The following is a 25,262-nucleotide window of genomic DNA, read 5'->3' on the forward strand; positions in this document are numbered from 1 at the left end:
CTCCTACAGCAGGGACAACACAACTGGACACCTGACCAGAGGTCTCTCTCTCTCTGTACCTCAGACGCTGCACAACCTGAACTCAAAGCTACCCAACACACAGTGGAGTAAGCTACAACTCTCAATACAATTACAAATTATCAATATTTATTGATCGGGAAGTGCTGCGCTGCGTTTGGGACATAGCTGCGTTGGAGAGACGGTTGATGATCGAGGTTGGCTAGGTGGATTTCCTCTGGTTTTCACCCGTCAACGTGGACTATAGCAGCAGAGACAAGATCAAGATGAACCAGACCAAGGTGGTAGAAGAGGAACTGTATAACTACTATGACTACTCAGACTGGTACTCCAACAATATGGAACCCACCAGACCTCCAAAAGAGTAAGTATGAGGGTCAGTAAATAGGTATGAGGGTCAGTAAATAGCATACTATTTAGCCAACACTTTTTAAAAATCCAAAGCGACTTACAGTAATACATATATTTTCGTATAGGTGGCCACAGCACAGCGGGAATCACATTTTTTCAACCCTGATGTTGCAAGCATCATGCTCTACCAACTGAGCCACATAGGATCAGTGCAATGAATTATGGGGGGGGGACTGTGTCATAATGTTATGATGATTTTATTTAATCTAAGATCAAGAGTTTCTCAATCACTGAACTGCATGGGCCAAAGTATAGCTGGTTTTCAATTCTTCCAGTTTTTCCACCCATGATTAAATGATCTATTACAAATGGCATATTTTCAGTTGTTAGGTGAAACTGTTGTCAGATTCGCTACCGAGAGCGCAGTCAGGCTGAGCAGGATTTCTAGGGAGTTTGTTTTTGCTCTGTGTTAAATGGTTTGTGACGGTCATCACTCAGCTTGTGTTACATGACTGTTTCAGAGTTATTCTCCCGTGTGACCCCACAGCGGATGACCAGCTTTTTCACATATGCATCGCTTCAGTATCTGTAAGTATCGGACCTTCTGTCTATTTTTCAATATTTACACCCGGTGAAAACGTTTTACTTGAACCTCGAACAGGAAGTCATGTTGAGACCAAGGTCTCTTTTACTAATGAGCCATGTAATTATAGAGACACACATCCAGTGCACATTTACCAACAACAGTAGGGGTCACAGGTCAAATGAATATCAAATATGAATGTTTGGAATGAATGGAAACAGTGAATGTTTATATAGACCATGTCCTAAAGGGGATGTTCAGTCAGTACAGATGACTGTAGACCATGTTCTAAAGGGGATGTTCAGTCAGTACAGATGACTGTAGACCATGTCCTAAAGGGGATGTTCAGTCAGTACAGATGACTGTAGACCATGTTCTAAAGGGGATGTTCAGTCAGTACAGGTGACTGTAGACCATGCCCTAAAGGGGATGTTCAGTCAGTACAGATGACTGTAGGCCATGCCCTAAAGGGGATGTTCAGTCAGTACAGATGACTGTAGACCATGCCCTAAAGGGGATGTTCAGTCAGTACAGATGACTGTAGACCATGCCCTAAAGGGGATGTTCAGTCAGTACAGATGACTGTAGACCATGCCCTAAAGGGGGTGTTCAGTCAGTATAGGTGACTGTAGACCATGCCCTAAAGGGGATGTTCAGTCAGTACAGATGACTGTAGACCATGCCCTAAAGGGGGTGTTCAGTCAGTACTGTGACTGTAGACCATGCCCTAAAGGGGATGTTGAGTCAGTACAGATGACTATAGACCATGCCCTAAAGGTGATGTTGAGTGGTACAGATGACTATAGACCATGCCCTAAAGGGGATGTTCAGTCAGTACAGGTGACTGTAGACCATGCCCTAAAGGGGATGTTGAGTCGGTACAGATGACTGTAGGCCATGCCCTAAAGGGGATGTTCAGTCAGTACAGATGACTGTAGACCATGCCCTAAAGGGGGTGTTCAGTCAGTATAGGTGACTGTAGACCATGCCCTAAAGGGGGTGTTCAGTCAGTACAGATGACTGTAGACCATGCCCTAAAGGGGGTGTTCAGTCAGTATAGGTGACTGTAGACCATGCCCTAAAGGGGATGTTCAGTCAGTACAGGTGACTGTAGACCATGCCCTAAAGGGGGTGTTCAGTCAGTACAGGTGACTGTAGACCATGCCCTAAAGGGGATGTTGAGTCGGTACAGATGACTATAGACCATGCCCTAAAGGGGATGTTGAGTCGGTACAGATGACTATAGACCATGCCCTAAAGGGGATGTTCAGTCAGTACAGGTGACTGTAGACCATGCCCTAAAGGGGATGTTCAGTCAGTACAGATGACTATAGACCATGCCCTAAAGGGGATGTTCAGTCAGTACAGATGACTGTAGACCATGCCCTAAAGGGGATGTTCAGTCAGTACAGATGACTATAGACCATGCCCTAAAGGGGATGTTCAGTCAGTACAGATGACTATAGACCATGTTCTAAAGGGGATGTTCAGTCAGTACAGATGACTATAGACCATGCTCTAAAGGGGATGTTCACTCAGTCCAGATGACTATAGACCATGTCCTAAAGGGGATGTTCAGTCAGTACAGATGACTATAGACCATGCCCTAAAGGGGATGTTCAGTCAGTACAGATGACTATAGACCATGCCCTAAAGGGGATGTTCAGTCAGTACAGATGACTATAGACCATGCCCTAAAGGGGATGTTCAGTCAGTACAGATGACTGTAGACCATGCTCTAAAGGGGATGTTCAGTCAGTACAGATGACTGTAGACCATGCCCTAAAGGGGATGTTCACTCAGTACAGATGACTATAGACCATGCCCTAAAGGGGATGTTCAGTCAGTACAGATGACTGTAGACCATGCCCTAAAGGGGATGTTCAGTCAGTACAGATGACTATAGACCATGCCCTAAAGGGGATGTTCAGTCAGTACAGATGACTATAGACCATGCCCTAAAGGGGATGTTCAGTCAATACAGATGACTATAGACCATGCTCTAAAGGGGATGTTCACTCAGTCCAGATGACTATAGACCATGCCCTAAAGGGGATGTTCAGTCAGTACAGATGACTGTAGACCATGCCCTAAAGGGGATGTTCAGTCAGTACAGATGACTTTAGACCATGCTCTAAAGGGGATGTTCAGTCAGTCCAGATGACTATAGACCATGTCCTAAAGGGGATGTTCAGTCAGTCCAGATGACTATAGACCATGCCCTAAAGGGGATGTTCAGTCAGTACATTGGTACTACTCTCTATGACCTCAGAAAGCCATCTCCCTCAACATCATCAGTGATATATGTCATCGTTAGGCCTTGTCCAATTTGTGGTAGAGGGGCTCGCTCCACTTTTCTGAGGAGAACAACGGCATGAATTATAATTGAACTGACACACCGTAGGACTTTGGGATTCTGCCAAATAGAGCACACTCAGAGCACTATGTAGGGACAACCTGGACTCAGGGGTACACGTAACATAGTAAATGTAAACCCGTGACACTCTAATGAGTATGATATGTTATGTTTGGTATGGTATGTATTCATGTGTGGCTGTCCAGCATCCATTTTGTATGATATGTTCCTGAATTACAATTCAAATGATATCTTACAAATTCCAATTTGTTTTGGCTAACGCTAGCTAGGTGGATAATTGGTGGAAGGGAAGGGTTAGCTAACATGCTATATAGTCGCAAAGTAGCTAAAAAGTAGTTAGTAGTTCCAATGTGTCACGGTTTTCATATGGTGAAGGAGAGTCGGACCAAACTGCAGCGTGTATATTACGATCCATGTTTAATCAAACAACGTAAACACGAATAAACACAAACACTACAAAACAATAAACGAAACGAAAACCGAAAACAGCCTATACTTGTGTCAACTAACACAGCACAAGGACATCAAACACTCAGGACAATCACCCACAATACAACCAAAGAATATGGCTGCCTAAATATGGTTCCCAATCAGAGACAACGATAAACACCTGCCTCTGATTGAGAACCACTTCAGACAGCCATAGACTTTCCTAGAACACCCCACTAAGCTACAATCCCACTAAGCTACACACCACATACAAAAACCCATGTCACACCCTGGCCTGACCAAATACATGAAGAAAAACACAAAATACTTCGACCAGGGCGTGACACAATGTTGCTAATTAGAGAAAATGCTAAAGTTGTCTGTGAGGAAATTCAAACACGCAATATTTTGGTTGCTAGATATTCGTGTTCAAATCAAATCAAATAAAATCAAATGTTATTGGTCACATACACATGGTTAGCAGATGTTAATGTGAGTGTAGCGAAACTACCTAATACACACAAATCTAAAGGGGTGAATGAGAATATGTACATGTAAGTATATGGATGAGTGATGGCCGAGTGGCATAGGCAAGGTGCAGTAGATGGTATAATATACAGTATATACATGTGATGTGAGTAATGTAGGGTATGTAAACATTATATAAAGTGACTAGTGATCCATTTATTAAGGTGGCCAGTGATTGGGTCTCAGTGTAGGCAGCAGCCTCTCTGAGTTAGTGATTGGGTCTCAGTGTAGGCAGCAGCCTCTCTGAGTTAGTGATTGGGTCTCAGTGTAGGCAGCAGCCTCTCTGAGTTAGTGATGGCTGTTTAACAGTCTGATGGCCTTGAGATAGAAGCAGTTTTTCAGTCTCTCGGTCCCAGCTTTGATGCATCTGTACTGACCTCGCTTTCTGGATGATAGCGGGGTGAACAGGCAGTGGCTCGGGTGGTTGTTGTCTTTGATGATCTTTTTGGCCTTCCTGTGACATCGGGTGCCGTAGATGTCATGGAGGGCAGGTAGTTTGCCCCCGGTTATGCATTGTGCAGACCGCACCACCCTCTGGAGAGCCTTGTGGTTGAGTGCGGTGCAGTTGCCGTAACAGGCTGTGATACAGCCCGACAGGATGCTCTCGATTGTGCATCTGTAAAGGTTTGTCAGGGTTTTGGGTGACAGGCCAAATTTCTTCAGCCTCCTGAGGTTGAAGAGGCGCTGTTGCGTCTTCTTCACCACACTGTCTGTGTGGGTGGACCATTTCAGTTTGTCTGTGATGTGTACGCCCATGTTATACACCCAAACGCCCCAACCGTACCAAACGTAACATATCATACTCATTTGAGTGTCCCAGGTTATTTAAGGTTTCCTATGTTACGTCTAGTCTATGAGACCAGGCTGGAAGGGTGGGTCAGCGTCTCCACTTACCAGGGGCTCATCAAAAATAATGAGACAATGGGGAGGTAGCATTCAGAAGGTCCTTTCCTAGGAGTACCCCCCCCCCCATATTACTTCAGGCCCTCTGGTTTGACAACATGGTACATTAGATGATTATCTTAGATGTACTGTAGTTTAGGAGAGGAATTGGAGTTCCTATTGTATCACTTTATGGAATATCTTGTCTCCTAGCTCGTTGTGGTGCTGATTCTAGCAGTCCTGAAGAGGAGAAAGAGTCTATGTGAGGGTTTTGCCAGTGGATCAACTGGCATCTCAAGGTAAAGTGCAGGTTCATTTTCCAAACACATCAACATGAAGCAACCAGGAACTGTTGTCAATATGTGACAACCCACTGGGCAAATACTGGTTCAAAATCAGCGTTGTTTCCATGTAATTTCAACACCAAAATGAAATGTGATGACATTGAATCAATGTGGAAAACTAATTGGATTTGAGAAAAAAAAGAAAGGAAATGTGAGGGAATTTCCTATTTTTTTTTCACCCAAAATTGAACCTAAAATCCAATGACATGGTGACATTTTGTTGTTGATTTCATATTGAATTCATGTTAGTTGACAACTCAACCAAATGTAATTCAAAACTGGACGTTGAACTGACGTCTGTGCCCAGTGGGAAACCACACAAAACAACACTGTTACAAAAACAACTCAGGCTGCCTCATCGCAATAACATACTACGAGACAATTTATAACAATGAAATATGTTACCATTCATTTGCGGTTGTTTGCTTGGTCTTATCTCTGGTCTCTTCCCGCTGTGTTGCCTCCACCAGTCCAGTGAACTTCCTGGACCAGACGCAGCACAAAGCCCTCGCAGTGGCTGTGTTTGGGCTGGTCTTCAGCAAGCTGTCTGTATTGGTCCTGGCTCCAGATCCCCTGCCCTTCTCCAAAGACACCCCTCAGGAAATCAAAGGTGAGCAGCTGTGTCCCTGTCCCATTAAAACCTCTTGAATGTAAAGTTCTCATATTTGGTGACCCTATTTTTTAAAATGATTTTTTATTCAATTCAGTCTGGTATGAAAACGGTAGTCCCTATCTGCAAAGTCTGCCGTCAGCTGAGTATCGTGGCTATTGATCGGTGCCTTCAAAATCTTCGGTGTGACTTACTACCATATATGGGCATACGAATTTATAAGCGCAGGCAGAGCCGATGACCTCATTTTCAAGATGGCTGCTACCTACAAGTTCGGTTAGCGTTGTGAAGCATAAAGAAAATAATCACGGGAAATACGTCGATAGACACCGAAAGCCGAGACTCCACAGATCATGAGGAGGTCTTATTTGTCTGCCTGTGACCTACCGTTATCGATCACCAGCCTACTGCCATGTTATCTGATGATGTAGGACTTAATGGCAACATCCAATGTCCACCGAGGGACTATATCTGTGCACATCAAACATATGATGTTGCCTGGTTACGCGCTGTAGGCATCCGTTACACAGGGGATTGGCTACTATGGCACCTTGACAGTATCGTAGCCAATGAGATCAGCTTTCCAGAGATATGCAGTTTACCTGAGTGGCACAAAGCATTGCCTAGAACCTTTTAAGATCCAACGTGCAAAAACAGAGTAATTAAAACATTCTGACACTTTGGAGAGGTTGAAAGGGCACTTAAATGTCCCCTGGATCCCCCATAACACCACCACAATGTTGGAGAGAGGTTGAAAGGACACTTAAATGTCCCCTGGATCCCCCATAACACCACCACAATGTTGGAGAGAGGTTGAAAGGACACTTAAATGTCCCCTGGATCCCCCATAACACCACCACAATGTTGGAGAGAGGTTGAAAGGACACTTAAATGTCCCCTGGATCCCCCATAACACCACCACAATGTTGGAGAGAGGTTGAAAGGACACTTAAATGTCCCCTGGATCCCCCATAACACCACCACAATGTTGGAGAGAGGTTGAAAGGACACTTAAATGTCCCCTGGATCCCCCATAACACCACCACAATGTTGGAGAGAGGTTGAAAGGACACTTAAATGTCCCCTGGATCCCCCATAACACCACCACAATGTTGGAGAGAGGTTGAAAGGACACTTAAATGTCCCCTGGATCCCCCATAACACCACCACAATGTTGGAGAGAGGTTGAAAGGACACTTAAATGTCCCCTGGATCCCCCATAACACCACCACAATGTTGGAGAGAGGTTGAAAGGACACTTAAATGTCCCCTGGATCCCCTATAACACCACCACAATGTTGGAGAGAGGTTGAAAGGACACTTAAATGTCCCCTGGATCCCCCATAACACCACCACAATGTTGGAGAGAGGTTGAAAGGACACTTAAATGTCCCCTGGATCCCCCATAACACCACCACAATGTTGGAGAGAGGTTGAAAGGACACTTAAATGTCCCCTGGATCCCCCATAACACCACCACAATGTTGGAGAGAGGTTGAAAGGACACTTAAATGTCCCCTGGATCCCCCATAACACCACCACAATGTTGGAGAGAGGTTGAAAGGACACTTAAATGTCCCCTGGATCCCCCATAACACCACCACAATGTTGGAGAGAGGTTGAAAGGACACTTAAATGTCCCCTGGATCCCCCATAACACCACCACAATGTTGGAGAGAGGTTGAAAGGACACTTAAATGTCCCCTGGATCCCCCATAACACCACCACAATGTTGGAGAGAGGTTGAAAGGACACTTAAATGTCCCCTGGATCCCCCATAACACCACCACAATGTTGGAGAGAGGTTGAAAGGACACTTAAATGTCCCCTGGATCCCCCATAACACCACCACAATGTTGGAGAGAGGTTGAAAGGACACTTAAATGTCCCCTGGATCCCCCATAACACCACCACAATGTTGGAGAGAGGTTGAAAGGACACTTAAATGTCCCCTGGATCCCCCATAACACCACCACAATGTTGGAGAGAGGTTGAAAGGACACTTAAATGTCCCCTGGATCCCCCATAACACCACCACAATGTTGGAGAGAGGTTGAAAGGACACTTAAATGTCCCCTGGATCCCCCATAACACCACCACAATGGAAGAAACTGTGTTTTTATTCTGAACAAATATCATTTAAGGATTGCAAATATGTAATAGCACATACACACAAACAGTAGATATCCTACGCACATACATACACACAAACAGTAGATATCCTACGCACATACATACACACAAACAGTAGATATCCTACACACATACATACACACAAACAGTAGATATCCTACACACATACATACACACAAACAGTAGATCCCCCATACATACCACACATACATACACACACAAACAGTAGATATCCTACACACATACATACACACAAACAGTAGATATCCTACCACATACATACACACAAACAGTAGATATCCTACACACATACATACACACAAACAGTAGATATCCTACATACATACACACAAACACATACATACACACAAACAGTAGATATCCTACGCACATACATACACACAAACAGTAGATATCCTACACACATACATACACACAAACAGTAGATATCCTACGCTCATACATACACACAAACAATAGGTATCCTACGCACATACATACACACAAACAGTAGATATCCTACGCACATACATACACACAAACAGTAGATATCCTACGCTCATACATACACACAAACAATAGGTATCCTACGCACATACATACACACAAACAGTAGATATCCTACACGCAAACATACATACACACAAACAGTAGATATCCTACGCACATACATACACACAAACAGTAGATATCCTACACACATACATACACACAAACAGTAGATATCCTACGCACATACATACACACAAACAGTAGATATCCTACGCACATACATACACACAAACAGTAGATATCCTACACACATACATACACACAAACAGTAGATATCCTACACACATACATACACACAAACAGTAGATATCCTACACACATACATACACACAAACAGTAGATATCCTACGCACATACATACACACAAACAGTAGATATCCTACGCACATACATACACACAAACAGTAGATATCCTACGCACATACATACACACAAACAGTAGATATCCTACGCACATACATACACACAAACAGTAGATATCCTACGCACATACATACACACAAACAGTAGATATCCTACACACATACATACACACAAACAGTAGATATCCACACAAACGCACATACATACTGCACACAAACAGTAGATATCCTACGCACATACATACACACAAACAGTAGATATCCTACGCACATACATACACACAAACAGTAGATATCCTCATACATACACACAAACAGTAGATATCCTACGCACATACATACACACAAACAGTAGATATATCCTACACAAACAGTAGATATACATACATACACACAAACAGTAGATATCCTACGCACATACATACACACAAACAGTAGATATCCTACACACATACATACACACAAACAGTAGATATCCTACGCACATACATACACACAAACAGTAGATATCCTACGCACATACATACACACAAACAGTAGATATCCTACGCACATACATACACACAAACAGTAATACAGCACATACATACACACAAACAGTAGATATCCTACGCACATACATACACACAAACAGTAGATATCCTACACACATACATACACACAAACAGTAGATATCCATACACAAACAGTAGATACATACACACAAACAGTAGATATCCTACGCACATACATACACACAAACAGTAGATATCCTACGCACATACATACACACAAACAGTAGATATCCTACGCACATACATACACACAAACAGTAGATATCCTACGCACATACATACACACAAACAGTAGATATCCCTACATACATACACACAAACACATACATACACACAAACAGTAGATATCCTACGCACATACATACACACAAACAGTAGATATCCTACGCACATACATACACACAAACAGTAGATATCCTACGCACATACATACACACAAACAGTAGATATCCTACGCACATACATACACACAAACAGTAGATATCCTACGCTCATACATACACACAAACAGTAGATATCCTACGCACATACATACACACAAACAGTAGATATCCTACGCTCATACATACACACAAACAGTAGATATCCTACGCTCATACATACACACAAACAGTAGATATCCTACGCTCATACATACACACAAACAGTAGATATCCTACGCTCATACATACACACAAACAGTAGATATCCTACGCTCATACATACATACAAACAGTAGATACAAACAGTAGATATCCTACGCACATACATACACACAAACAGTAGATATCCTACGCTCATACATACACACAAACAGTAGATATCCTAGCACATACACACATACACACAAACAGTAGATATCCTACGCACATACATACACACAAACAGTAGATATCCTACGCACATACATACACACAAACAGTAGATATCCTACGCACATACATACACACAAACAGTAGATATCCTACGCACATACATACACACAAACAGTAGATATCCTACGCACATACATACACACAAACAGTAGATATCCTACGCACATACATACACACAAACAGTAGATATCCTACGCACATACATACACACAAACAGTAGATATCCTACGCACATACATACACACAAACAGTAGATATCCTACGCACATACATACACACAAACAGTAGATATCCTACGCTCACATACATACACACAAACAGTAGATATCCTACGCACATACATACACACAAACAGTAGATATCCTACACACATACATACACACAAACAGTAGATATCCTACGCACATACATACACACAAACAGTAGATATCCTACGCACATACATACACACAAACAGTAGATATCCTACACACATACATACACACAAACAGTAGATATCCTACGCTCATACATACACACAAACAGTAGATATCCTACGCTCATACATACACACAAACAGTAGATATCCTACGCACATACATACACACAAACAGTAGATATCCTACGCACATACATACACACAAACAGTAGATATCCTACGCTCATACATACACACAAACAGTAGATATCCTACACACATACATACACACAAACAGTAGATATCCTACGCTCATACATACACACAAACAATAGGTATCCTACGCACATACATACACACAAACAGTAGATATATACACACAAACAGTAGATATCCCATACATACACACAAACAGTAGATATCCTACGCTCATACATACACACAAACAGTAGATATCCTACGCACATACATACACACAAACAGTAGATATCCTACACACATACATACACACAAACAGTAGATATCCTACACTCATACATACACACAAACAGTAGATATCCTACGCACATACATACACACAAACAGTAGATATCCTACACACATACATACACACAAACAGTAGATATCCTACACACATACATACACACAAACAGTAGATATCCTACGCACATACATACACACAAACAGTAGATATCCTACACACATACATACACACAAACAGTAGATATCCTACACACATACATACACACAAACAGTAGATATCCTACGCACATACATCCAGTAGATATCCTTCATACACACACAAACAGTGTATCACTACAGTTCCATTCCCCCCAGATTAGTGAGACCTTGAGAAGTACTCCCTGTCCTCATAAGTTTATCCATAGTTCTCACCACTGTGTATCACTACCCAGCCGACAGTTCCATTCCCCCGAGGTTAGTGAGACCTTGAGAAGAACTCCCTGTCCTCATAAGTTTATCCATAGTTCTCACCACTGTGTATCACTACCCAGCCGACAGTTCCATTCCCCCCAGATTAGTGAGACCTTGAGAAGTACTCCCTGTCCTCATAAGTTTATCCATAGTTCTCACCACTGTGTATCACTACCCAGCCGACAGTTCCATTCCCCCGAGATTAGTGAGACCTTGAGAAGTACTCCCTGTCCTCATAAGTTTATCCATAGTTCTCACCACTGTGTATCACTACCCAGCCAACAGTTCCATTCCCCCCAGATTAGTGAGACCTTGAGAAGTACTCCCTGTCCTCATAAGTTTATCCATAGTTCTCACCACTGTGTATCACTACCCAGCCGACAGTTCCATTCCCCCCAGATTAGTGAGACCTTGAGAAGTACTCCCTGTCCTCATAAGTTTATCCATAGTTCTCACCACTGTGTATCACTACCCAGCCGACAGTTCCATTCCCCCCAGATTAGGGAGACCTTGAGAAGTACTCCCTGTCCTCATAAGTTTATCCATAGTTCTCACCACTGTGTATCACTACCCAGCCGACAGTTCCATTCCCCCGAGATTAGTGAGACCTTGAGAAGTACTCCCTGTCCTCATAAGTTTATCCATAGTTCTCACCACTGTGTATCACTACCCAGCCGACAGTTCCATTCCCCCCAGATTAGGGAGACCTTGAGAAGTACTCCCTGTCCTCATAAATTTATCCATAGTTCTCACCACTATGTATCACTACCCAGCCGACAGTTCCATTCCCCCCAGATTAGGGAGACCTTGAGAAGTACTCCCTGTCCTCATAAGTTTATCCATAGTTCTCACCACTATGTATCACTACCCAGCCGACAGTTCCATTCCCCCCAGATTAGGGAGACCTTGAGAAGTACTCCCTGTCCTCATAAGTTTATCCATAGTTCTCACCACTGTGTATCACTACCCAGCCGACAGTTCCATTCCCCCCAGATTAGGGAGACCTTGAGAAGTACTCCCTGTCCTCATAAGTTCCTCAGAGTTCTAGCCAGGTCTGTTCAAACACAGTTGAATGGTTCTCTGTATTTTCTTAGGTACACACACACACACACACACACACACACACACACACACACACACACACACACACACACACACACACACACACACACACACACACACACACACACACACACACACACACACACACACACACACACACACACACACATTTCTCTCCCTCCCAGTCCAACCTAGTTGAACTTATGTTTAATACTTTAATTATTCCTTATCCATGCTACATAAACTATACTCCCTAATGGTTAAGTTTCAGGGTAGAATTATTTAATAATTATCTATAAACATATCAATTATTTTATCAAGAATACATGAAGATCATCGCCATCTTCTACTGGCCTGCCCTGTACTACCCACTCCTGGCCTGTGGTACGCTCCACAGTAAACTGGGCTATGTGCTGGGCAGTCTATTCTCCTGGACCCACTTTGCTGTCCTCGTCTGGCAGAAGATTGACTGTCCCAAAACACCAGAGGTAATATCATCTGATATATAAAGTGGGAGAAAAAAAACGGGGGGGGGCACATCTTGGTTGTTGTTGTTGTTGTTGTTGTTGTTTTTTTTTGTTGTTGTTGTTGTTGTTGTTTTTGTTGTTGTTGTGTCATATTTAACAGAGTTCATATCTCAAGCTAAAACTTCTTCTATAATACAGTATCTTAAAACCATAACAAACTGGTAAAAAAAAAAATCAGTATGTTTTGTATCAATATGTTTCTCTTGTCTCCACAGCTGTATAAGTACTATTCCCTGCTGGCCAGTCTCCCACAGATCGGCTGTCTGGGATTCCTCTGTATCAAGTACCCACTACTGTTTCTCAAAGGTGCCAAGGCTAATGGTTCTGAGGTGAGGGAAGCCTGCTCTTTGACCAATGAGTGTATAGTCATGAACCTGCCATCCACTGTAGTCGCTCTTTAAGGTTTTGATGAGAACGATGTCAAAGTGTCATGATCCTTGTCTGTGTTTAGGTTGTCAAAACGCTGGGGTTATTGAACTGCCTGTATTTAGGTTGTCAAAACACTGGGGTTATTGTCCTGCCTGTATTTATGTTGTCAAAACACTGGGGTTATTGTCCTGTCTGTATTTATGTTGTCAAAACACTGGGGTTATTGAACTGCCTGTATTTAGGTTGTCAAAACACTGGGGTTATTGTCCTGCTAGTCTAATATCTGGATGAGAACTGCCTGTATTTAGGTTGTCAAAACGCTGGGGTTATTGTCCTGCTCGTGATGCTTATGGGATATCTACAGTATGTAAAAACTAAACACAGCTCCTACTGCTCGTGATGCTTATGGAATATCTACAGTATGTAAAAACTAAACACAGCTCCTACTGCTCGTGATGCTTATGGAATATCTACAGTATGTAAAAACTAAACACAGCTCCTACTGCTCGTGATGCTTATGGAATATCTACAGTATGTAAAAACTAAACACAGCTCCTACTGCTCGTGATGCTTATGGAATATCTACAGTATGTAAAAACTAAACACAGCTCCTACTGCTCGTGATGCTTATGGAATATCTACAGTATGTAAAAACTAAACACAGCTCCTACTGCTCGTGATGCTTATGGGATATCTACAGTATGTAAAAACTAAACACAGCTCCTACTGCTCGTGATGCTTATGGAATATCTACAGTATGTAAAAACTAAACACAGCTCCTACTGCTCGTGACGCTTATGGAATATCTACAGTATGTAAAAACTAAACACGGCTCCTACTGCTCGTGACGCTTATGGAATATCTACAGTATGTAAAAAGTAAACACAGCTCCTACTGCTCGTGATGCTTATGGAATATCTACAGTATGTAAAAACTAAACACAGCTCCTACTGCTCATGATGCTTATGGAATATCTACAGTATGTAAAAACTAAACACAGCTCCTACTGCTCGTGATGCTTATGGAATATCTACAGTATGTAAAAACTAAACACAGCTCCTACTGCTCGTGATGCTTATGGGATATCTACAGTATGTAAAAACTAAACACAGCTCCTACTGCTCGTGATGCTTATGGGAATATCTACAGTATGTAAAAACTAAACACAGCTCACTGCTGCTCGTGATGCTTATGGAATATCTACAGTATGTAAAAACTGTTTTTGTTGTTGTTGCTCCTACTGCTCGTGATGCTTATGGAATATCTACAGTATGTAAAAACTAAACACAGCTCCTACTGCTCGTGATGCTTATGGAATATCTACAGTATGTAAAAACTAAACACAGCTCCTACTGCTCGTGATGCTTATGGAATATCTACAGTATGTAAAAACTAAACACAGCTCCTACTGCTCGTGATGCTTATGGGATATCTACAGTATGTAAAAACTAAACACAGCTCCTCCTGCTCGTGATGCTTATGGAATATCTACAGTATGTAAAAACTAAACACAGCTCCTACTGCTCGTGATGCTTATGGAATATCTACAGTATGTAAAAACTAAACACAGCTCCTACTGCTCGTGATGCTTATGGAATATCTACAGTATGTAAAAACTAAACACAGCTCCTACTGCTCGTGATGCTTATGGGATATCTACAGTATGTAAAAACTAAACACAGCTCCTCCTGCTCGTGATGCTTATGGAATATCTACAGTATGTAAAAACTAAACACAGCTCCTACTGCTCGTGATGCTTATGGAATATCTACAGTATGTAAAAACTAAACACAGCTCCTACTGCTCGTGATGCTTATGGAATATCTACAGTATGTAAAAACTAAACACAGCTCCTACTGCTCGTGATGCTTATGGAATATCTACAGTATGTAAAAACTAAACACAGCTCCTCCTGCTCGTGACGCTTATGGAATATCTACAGTATGTAAAAACTAAACACGGCTCCTACTGCTCGTGATGCTTATGGAATATCTACAGTATGTAAAAACTAAACACAGCTCCTACTGCTCGTGATGCTTATGGGATATCTACAGTATGTAAAAACTAAACACAGCTCCTACTGCTCGTGATGCTTATGGAATATCTACAGTATGTAAAAACTAAACACAGCTCCTACTGCTCGTGATGCTTATGGGATATCTACAGTATGTAAAAACTAAACACAGCTCCTACTGCTCGTGATGCTTATGGAATATCTACAGTATGTAAAAACTAAACACAGCTCCTACTGCTCGTGATGCTTATGGGATATCTACAGTATGTAAAAACTAAACACAGCTCCTCAAGAGACTTTTAAAGTTATGAAACTACATTAACCACGTAACTTGTAACCAAAGGTCTGATTACGTAAACAGCTTGGATGGACTTGATTTAGTGTAAAATATCCCCTGCACAGATTATGACCCAGGAATGTTATTTCTCTCAAGGTCTACACAATGCAGTGTTTCATTTCACTTGTAATCCGTGGATTGTCTCGCTGTAAACTGTCGGGGACAGTGAGATCATGTGAGGTCATTAATCCGTCTGTGTTGTGATCACAGCTACGGTCCTTATGTAGCTCAGTTGGTAGAGCATGGCGCTTGTAACGCCAGGGTAGTGGGTTCAATCCCCGGGACCACCCATACGTAGAATGTATGCACACATGACTGTAAGTCGCTTTGGATAAAAGCATCTGCTAAATGGCATATATTATTGTTATATTATATTATTCTAGCGACCTCACACATTCTTTTAATGTGAATTTTCTGCATCCAAATGATTGATTCTATACAGTGTTGCAGGTGGTCAGTGTTGCAGGTGGTCAGTGTTGCAGGTGGTCAGTGTTGCAGGTGGTCAGTGTTGCAGGTGGTCAGTGTTGTCAGATCATACATCCCATAATGTTTATGTGTTAATTAAACAGTTTTGATACTGATCCTCTTTTTGCTTCAGGACCTGGAGAGCAGCTACTACACAGACTACGTGAAATTAATTCTAATGAAGAAAAAGTCAAACGTCAGGTGGGGTTTATGAGAAAAACAGGATACTAAACTGACTGACCAGACTGTGTTTTATTATGAGAGAAACAAGATACTAAACTGACTGACCAGACTGTGTTTTATTATGAGAGAAACAAGATACTAAACTGAATGACCAGACTGGGTTTTATTATGAGAGAAACAAGATACTAAACTGACTGACCAGACTGTGTTTTATTATGAGAAAAACAAGATACTAAACTGAATGACCAGACTGTGTTTTATTATGAGAGAAACAAGATACTAAACTGACTGACCAGACTGTGTTTTATGATGAGAGAAACAAGATACTAAACTGAATGACCAGACTGTGTTTTATGATGAGAGAAACAGGATACTAAACTGAATGACCAGACTGTGTTTTATGATGAGAGAAACAGGATACTAAACTGACTGACCAGACTGTGTTTTATGATGAGAGAAACAGGATACTAAACTGACTGACCAGACTGTGTGTTATTCTATGACAATAACTAAGTAATGATGACTGCAGCGGTGCAGTTATTGACATCATTGTGTTCTTGTTCAGTACCTCTATCAGATCAGATAAACCCAAACTGTTGGAGACAGTAAAAGACACAGTCAAGTCCTATATCTACACACCAGAGAAAGGTAAAGTCTGGAGGGTTTTTGACAATTTGTCTGCTAATCTTTTTCTTTTAACACAAAAATATTCTAATGATACCATTGTTTTACCATGATTGTTGTTGTAGTATTCCGGTTTCCACTGAAGCTGGCGATCTCAGCATTTGTGTCGTCCATAGCAGTTTATCAGGTAAATAAATACTGCAGTAAATTAGGAATCCATCACATTTCATCAAAACATAACAATAAACAAAGGAACACAACAACAATCCACATTAAAGGTTGGTTGTGAACATGTCTGCTTTCAGATAACCTGAAAAGATGCCAGTTGTTTTAATAGAAATAACTCTTAACAGCCATGTGGTCATCCATCCCCAGGTGGCGCTGTTGCTGGTAATACTGGTGATCCCCACCCTCCATATTGTCCGTGCTGGTATAGATGACAAGTTCCCCTTCCTTCTGGAGGGCTTTGGTATCGTCCTATCAGAGGACAGGATGGAGGTGGTCCAGATTGTTATTCACTATACCTGGTGTCTGGAAGGTGGGTGTCTGTCCTGCATTTACTGACATGAGCTGCAGCACCGGGTGGGTTTATCCTGGCCTGTTCGTTATGTTGTGTAGTGTGTTACCTGTGTGGGTTGACCCTGTTCTGTTCGTTATGTTGTGTAGTGTGTTACCTGTGTGGGTTAATCCTGGCCTGTTCGTTATGTTGTGTAGTGTGTTACCTGTGTGGGTTGACCCTGTTCTGTTCGTTATGTTGTGTAGTGGGTTACCTGTGTGGGTTAATCCTGGCCTGTTCGTTATGTTGTGTAGTGTGTTACCTGTGTGGGTTGATGTTATGTTGTGTAGTGGGTTACCTGTGTGGGTTGACGTTATGTTGTGTAGTGGGTTACCTGTGTGGGTTAATCCTGGCCTGTTCGTTATGTTGTGTAGTGTGTTACCTGTGTGGGTTGATGTTATGTTGTGTAGTGTGTTACCTGTGTGGGTTGACGTTATGTTGTGTAGTGTGTTACCTGTGTGGGTTGATGTTATGTTGTGTAGTGTGTTACCTGTGTGGGTTGATCCTGGCCTGTTCGTTATGTTGTGTAGTGTGTTACCTGTGTGGGTTGACGTTATGTTGTGTAGTGTGTTACCTGTGTGGGTTGACCCTGTTCTGTTCATTATGTTTTGTAGTGTGTTACCTGTGTGGGTTAACGTTATGTTGTGTAGTGTGTTACCTGTGTGGGTTGACGTTATGTTGTGTAGTGTGTTACCTGTGTGGGTTGATCCTGGCCTGTTCGTTATGTTGTGTAGTGTGTTACCTGTGTGGGTTGACGTTCATGTTGTGTAGTGTGTTACCTGTGTGGGTTGACCCTGTTCTGTTCGTTATGTTTTGTAGTGTGTTACCTGTGTGGGTTAACGTTATGTTGTGTAGTGTGTTACCTGTGTGGGTTGACGTTATGTTGTGTAGTGTGTTACCTGTGTGGGTTGATCCTGTTCTGTTCGTTATGTTTTGTAGTGTGTTACCTGTGTGGGTTGATCCTGTCCTGTTCGTTATGTTGTGTAGTGGGTTACCTGTGTGGGTTGACCCTGTTCTGTTATGTTTTGTAGTGTGTTACCTGTGTGGGTTGATCCTGTCCTGTTCGTTATGTTGTGTAGTGTGTTACCTGTGTGGGTTGACCCTGTTCTGTTCGTTATGTTGTGTAGTGGGTTACCTGTGTGGGTTGACCCTGTTCTGTTCATTATGTTTTGTAGTGTGTTACCTGTGTGGGTTGATCCTGTCCTGTTCGTTATGTTTTGTAGTGGGTTACCTGTGTGGGTTGACCCTGTTCTGTTCATTATGTTTTGTAGTGTGTTACCTGTGTGGGTTGACCCTGGCCTGTATGCTCACCCTGATCATGCTCATGAGGTCCATGATCCTTCACAGGTAAATACTTTTGATCAGCCAACACAGTAACACAGTAACACAGTAACACAGTAACACAGTAACACAGTAACACAGTAACACATTAACACAGTAACACAGTATCACAGTAACACACTAACACAGTACACAGTAACACAGTAACACAGTATCACACTAACACAGTATCACAGTAACACAGTAACACAGTAACACAGTAACACACTAACACAGTAACACAGTATCACAGTAACACAGTAACACAGTAACACAGTAACACAGTAACACAGTAACACAGTAACACAGTATCACAGTATCACAGTAACACAGTATCACAGTAACACAGTAACACAGTATCACAGTATCACAGTAACACACTAACACAGTAACACAGTATCACAGTATCACACTAACACAGTAACACAGTATCACAGTAACACACTAACACAGTAACACAGTATCACAGTAACACAGTAACACAGTATCACAGTAACACACTAACACAGTAACACACTAACACAGTATCACAGTAACACAGTAACACAGTAACACAGTAACACAGTAACACACTAACACAGTAACACACTAACACAGTATCACAGTAACACACTAACACAGTAACACAGTATCACACTAACACAGTAACACACTAACACAGTAACACAGTAACACACTAACACAGTAACACAGTAACACACTAACACACTAACACAGTAACACACTAACACAGTATCACACTAACACAGTAACACACTAACACAGTATCACACTAACACAGTATCACAACACACTAACACAGTAACACACTAACACAGTAACACACTAACACAGTATCACAGTAACACACTAACACACTAACACAGTAACACACTAACACACTAACACACTAACACAGTAACTATATCAGTGCACAAAACATTGTGTTATTTTGTACGTTCAAGAAGCAATGGGAAAATACCAAATAACTGATATTTTCAAGTGTGTTCCTTTCATAATCCTGTCAGTAATTCTGTGTGTTCATGTTTCTACCATCAGATGGAACCTCCAGGGCTTGTACAGAGGAGATATTTACAACGTGTATAATTGCCAGAAGAGCATCCGTCCGTCTCAGACAGGCCTAGTGTGTTGGATGGGCTTCATTGGATATCAGGCTGCTGTCATCTCTTTAGGTAGACTGACCTGACACCGTGGTTTTAATTCCTAATTAAAGGATTATCAATTTACCATTTTATCATATAGTGTAGTTCTTCAGTGAATACTTGGTCATTTCTGTGTGCTACCAACCTCAATGCCTTTCAAAACTTACTTTTAAAAATTAATTTTTATGAAAGATGCCAGTTATATTCTTATTCTAGATTCCTCTCTTACTATTTAATATTATTTTGTCAGGAATGGTCTTCCAAACTTTGGTCTTCTTCATCTGTTTTGTGTGGTTGGTGTTCCTCATCATCATCCCCATCTTGTATGGCCAGAACCTTATACTCTTCCAGGTCGCTGCCAAGGCCTGGTGAGTGCATCTTTAAATTGAACTACATTTGTTCCTGCCTGCTTATATGAAATCATACTCTTGCCAAGAAGCCTTTATCTGATTTTCAAGCACCATCTTACAGAATTGTTTTTGACCAGCGAGCTCATCACCACAATACACTTTGAACTGATTGAGATACTCATCAGGGATAAGTGTTTCATATTGTGTGGATTATTTTCCCATTGTGGTATCTGATCTCACCAGGCCTGTGTGGGTGACGTTGATACTGACTATTACTCTACAACATGTGACAGCCAGGTTTGCTTTCATCAAAAAGGATGCTGGGACAAGAGACTTGAACAACAGGTACTAAGATTCTAGAACTCTATAAACGATTCACTTTATTTTATTTGTTTATTTCAAACTTTTCTTTCTCAGAACTAGTGACATCGTAGATGTCACTACGGTTTCCTGTTTTGGTTTTTGTTGCCCCAGCACAACACAGCTGATTCTAATAATCAAGCGTTGATCATTTGAATCAGCTGTGTAGTGTTAGGGCAAAAACCCAAAACGTGCACCTCTTGGGGTCCCAAGGACCGATTTTGGATTACACACTTCTTGAGTTGAAAGGTTTCTTTTCTTTTTGGTATATTTCATGTGAACACGAAAAAATGACAAAACATTCAAATTATTTTTTTTTTTCAAGGGGGACATGCCCCCGGACCCCCTGTACTTTCTTAGCACCATTGATCCATTCAAAGTAGAACTAACTAGATGTATATTGGCTGGGTTGTTCCAGAGGCAGTCTGTTCCTGCTTACCTACCTGCTCTTCCTGGTCAACATCGTGGTGGGGTTGATAGCAGCCATCTGGAGGATGGTCATCACTGCCCTCTATAACATCATCCACCTGGGGCGCATGGACGTCAGCCTCCTCAACCGTGCTGCTGAATCCTACGACCCGGGTACGTCAACATACAGTTCAGGGAATTCTATAGTCTCCTCAACCGCGCTGCTGAATCCTACGACCCGGGTACTTCAACATACAGTTCAGGGAATTCTATAGTCTCCTCAACCGCGCTGCTGAATCCTACGACCGGGTACGTCAACATACAGTTCAGGGAATTCTATAGTACCGCGCTGCTTCCAACCCGGGTGCGTCAACATACAGTTCAGGGAATTCTATAGTCTCCTCAACCGCGCTGCTGAATCCCACGACCCGGTTACGTCAACATACAGTTCAGGGAATTCTATAGTCTCCTCAACCGCTGCTGAATCCCTGAACCGGTATGCTACGACCCGGGTACAGTTCAGGGAACTATACAGTTCAGGGACAGTTCTATAGTCTCCTCAACCGCGCTGCTGAATCCCGTCAACATACAGTTCGACCCGGGTACGTCAACGGGACAGTTCTATAGTCTCCTCAACCGCGCTGCTGAATCCTACGACCGGGTACGTCAACATACAGTTCAGGGAATTCTATAGTCTCCTCAACCGCAGCTGCTGAATCCTACGACCGGGTACGTCAACATACAGTTCAGGGAATTCTATAGTCTCCTCAACCGTGCTGCTGAATCCTACGACCCGGGTACGTCAACATACAGTTCAGGGAATTCTATAGGATTTTTTTTTTTTAAAGGCCTGCCACTGGTACATTTGTTACAGAACGTATATAGTCTAGAGGTCGTAGTTACATCGTCTGTAACCTGAATGAGTGTGTGCGTTTCTGTGAGAAATAAAGGGTTTGAGGAACCGTGTTGGCTGGACATGTGCCTAAGGGAGACAGCAACCTTACTTTGGTCCAGTGCCAGCCAGCTCTGTCTCTCTTGACCTCTTGGTTGGCCAGTCCAAGGAGATTATTTTGTTCAGATGGTGGCGATACATAAATATGTTTAAAAAAATTAAAATACCAAAGGCATGCCCAAACTAAAGACTTCAAAAAACAAACGAAAGGTGTCATGGCCCACCAAAACAAAACCATCAGCCTCACGGTTTGCCAGCCGGGACACTGACTGACCATCACCCTATTTAAAGTATTCTCATGTATCGGTGACCACGTTCATTATCATCTAACAATAACCCACGTAGTTGAAAAACATTTCTGAAATATGTCCCTGATGCAAATCCATCAATGTTTTTACCTGCTATGAAATGAACAGGTTAAACCTAACACATTGGTTTATGAATATGTGCCCTCGATATGTCTGAATCCCTGACCTCTGACCTTCATACAGCTTATTGTTACTACACCCACTACCTGAAGGTAGAGGTCAGCCAATCCCACCCTGTGATGAAGGCCTTCTGTGGTCTGGCGCTGCAGGCTGCCTCGGCTGGAGGTGCTGGGCAGAAGATGCGAGATGCTGAGGAAGGTAGTTATAGACATAACACACTCATACACGGATTTGCACAAAAGGGGTGTGGCCTTTTCGGTCCCTCGCAGACACTTCCCAGGCATGACATTGACTGAACCTACTACTACTACTACACAATGTGGAATTTATATCACCAAATAATTCCATCCATCCAGTGTCAGTCTCTTGCTCTGCCCTGACAGCCTGCTCCTCCTCCTCATTCTCCTTTCAGGGTTCCAGCTGGTGAATCAGGAGAAGAGACCGGACAAGGTGGTTAACAGCAGGAGGGTGCGGGCACGCTGGCAGTTACTCTACACGCTGGTCAACAACCCGTCTCTACTGGGGTCCAGAAAACACTACCAGCTGCAGGTCGCTCGCCCAAAATAGAGAGTAGAAAAGCAGGCCAGCAACCTGTGTTGTGTGTGTGTGTGTGTCTGTGTGTGTGTGTGTGTCTGTATGTGTGTATGTTCGTGTGTGTCTGTTTCTGTGTCTGTGTGTGTGTGTGTGTGTGTGTGTGTGTGTGTGTGTGTGTGTGTGTGTGTGTGTGTGTGTGTGTGTGTGTGTGTGACAACTTCCTGTACTCTACAAGACAAACATATTTCTTCTTCTCCAGCCCTCTGACAGCTTCGTGAACGGAACGAACCGTAGCGCCGCGGCAGGAAGCAAGAAAGACGCCAGCAGCAAACCCACCGCTGCCGAGGCAAGTGCTGCCACACCCTCTGGTGCTGCCACACCCTCAGGCGCTGCCACACCCTCAGGCGCTGCCACACCCTCAGGCCCTACCACCGACGCTGCTGCTAACTGAGACCATGACACACGGTCATGACTGACGTCATGTGGTTTATGGGGTACGGACACCCTGCTGCTCTCTATAGAACCCAATGTTTCAACTGCTTGGTCTTCAGGGTAGCAGTTGACTGTAGAGGCCTGTAATTTCTGTGGGTTGCAGTCAAGTGCCTTGGCTTGTTCAGCTGCACATGCAGTGAATCTCTATGTGTGTTGCTTTCTGTGTCATATTGTTGTCTGCAATGTTGATTTTAAAATTTTGCTGGTCTATTATTTAGTTTTTGGTAAAGGTCGTTATGGTGAAATAGTACAACATCTTAACGGTTGTATGTGTTTGGTTATGATGCACAGGACACATCCTGTTTTAGCATCCACTATCCACCCCTTCCTTTAATGTGCTGCCCTTTATCAGTTGTTTCGGTAAGTTTTCAGAGGTTGAGATATTTGCTTTCAAAATATATTTAAGAACAATGATACATTTATTTTTTTGTGTAAATTAATGTAACTGACATCACAATCCAGAGTGAAAAAAAAATCAACAGTTTTTCTCCCAGGTGGGAGAATGTGATTGAGACTCTTATTTTGAAAGAGAGACTTCTTTTCAAACGAATAAAACCGTTTTAAAGTAAATACAGGGGAACAACAAACGTGTAAGCATGTTTTCTAGAACCATGATGACTGCGTATGGAAACCCATTTTACAGAAGCCAATACTCAGACAGTTCATTCGTGGTACCACAACCCCTATTTTTGGCATTTCACTATAGATCGAATAACATGCCATGTTCGGAAGCTGCAAATCAATAAGGAACAAGCATTCCTTGTCAATACTTTATTACTTCAGGCACATATAGCAGAGGATGAACACTGAGGCAATGTACACATCTGAACACTTACATTTAACCATACGCTATCAAAATGTAACACTTATCTTACTGTTAAAATGTAAGAGTTGAGCACCAGTGGGGGTTTTAATGGATATGAGATAGAGACACGTGGGTCATGTATGTTATGGACACATTACCAGGTTAAAGGTCACTGTAAAATGACGTACAACAATAGCTTGTGACACACAGCTTAATAAGGGTTTGTTGACAACAGTGAAGTGGACGTTCACTCTAGATGTAAAAACAAAACATAGTGGGCAAAGCTGTCCTCAAGGCAAAGCTGTCCTCAAGGCAAAGCTGTCCTCAAGGCAAAGCTGTCCTCGAGGCAAAGCTGTCCTCGAGGCAAAGCTGTCCTCGAGGCAAAGCTGTCCTCGAGGCAAAGCTGTCCTCGAGGCAAAGCTGTCCT

General features: G+C 42.4%; 1 protein-coding gene across 1 annotated transcript; it reads left to right on the top strand.

Moving 5' to 3' along the window:
• Positions 1-25,260, top strand: LOC118379449 (receptor for retinol uptake stra6-like). The gene is made up of 18 exons (XM_052514655.1): positions 1-382; positions 891-957; positions 5,382-5,467; positions 5,983-6,122; positions 13,291-13,457; positions 13,712-13,825; positions 16,815-16,882; positions 17,430-17,512; positions 17,614-17,675; positions 17,864-18,026; positions 19,316-19,391; positions 20,403-20,536; positions 20,757-20,874; positions 21,100-21,201; positions 21,635-21,798; positions 23,068-23,202; positions 23,417-23,553; positions 23,798-25,260. Exons 1-18 carry the CDS (start codon positions 285-287, stop codon positions 23,987-23,989), a joined length of 2,106 nt encoding a protein of 701 aa, XP_052370615.1. The 5' UTR covers positions 1-284; the 3' UTR covers positions 23,990-25,260.
• Positions 25,261-25,262: the final 2 nt, after the last annotated feature.

Source organism: Oncorhynchus keta, unplaced genomic scaffold (assembly GCF_023373465.1).
Source record: "Oncorhynchus keta strain PuntledgeMale-10-30-2019 unplaced genomic scaffold, Oket_V2 Un_scaffold_18795_pilon_pilon, whole genome shotgun sequence".
In the NCBI taxonomy this organism is placed as follows: Eukaryota; Metazoa; Chordata; class Actinopteri; order Salmoniformes; family Salmonidae; genus Oncorhynchus; species Oncorhynchus keta.

Excerpts from the sequence above, each read along its gene's own strand:
- LOC118379449 (XM_052514655.1), top strand. The coding sequence starts at position 285 with ATGAACCAGACCAAGGTGGTAGAAGAGGAACTGTATAACTACTATGAC. Across the intron at positions 17,676-17,863 it reads CGTCCATAGCAGTTTATCAG|GTGGCGCTGTTGCTGGTAAT; the intron begins GTAAATAAATAC and ends ATCCATCCCCAG. Across the intron at positions 23,203-23,416 it reads GATGCGAGATGCTGAGGAAG|GGTTCCAGCTGGTGAATCAG; the intron begins GTAGTTATAGAC and ends TTCTCCTTTCAG.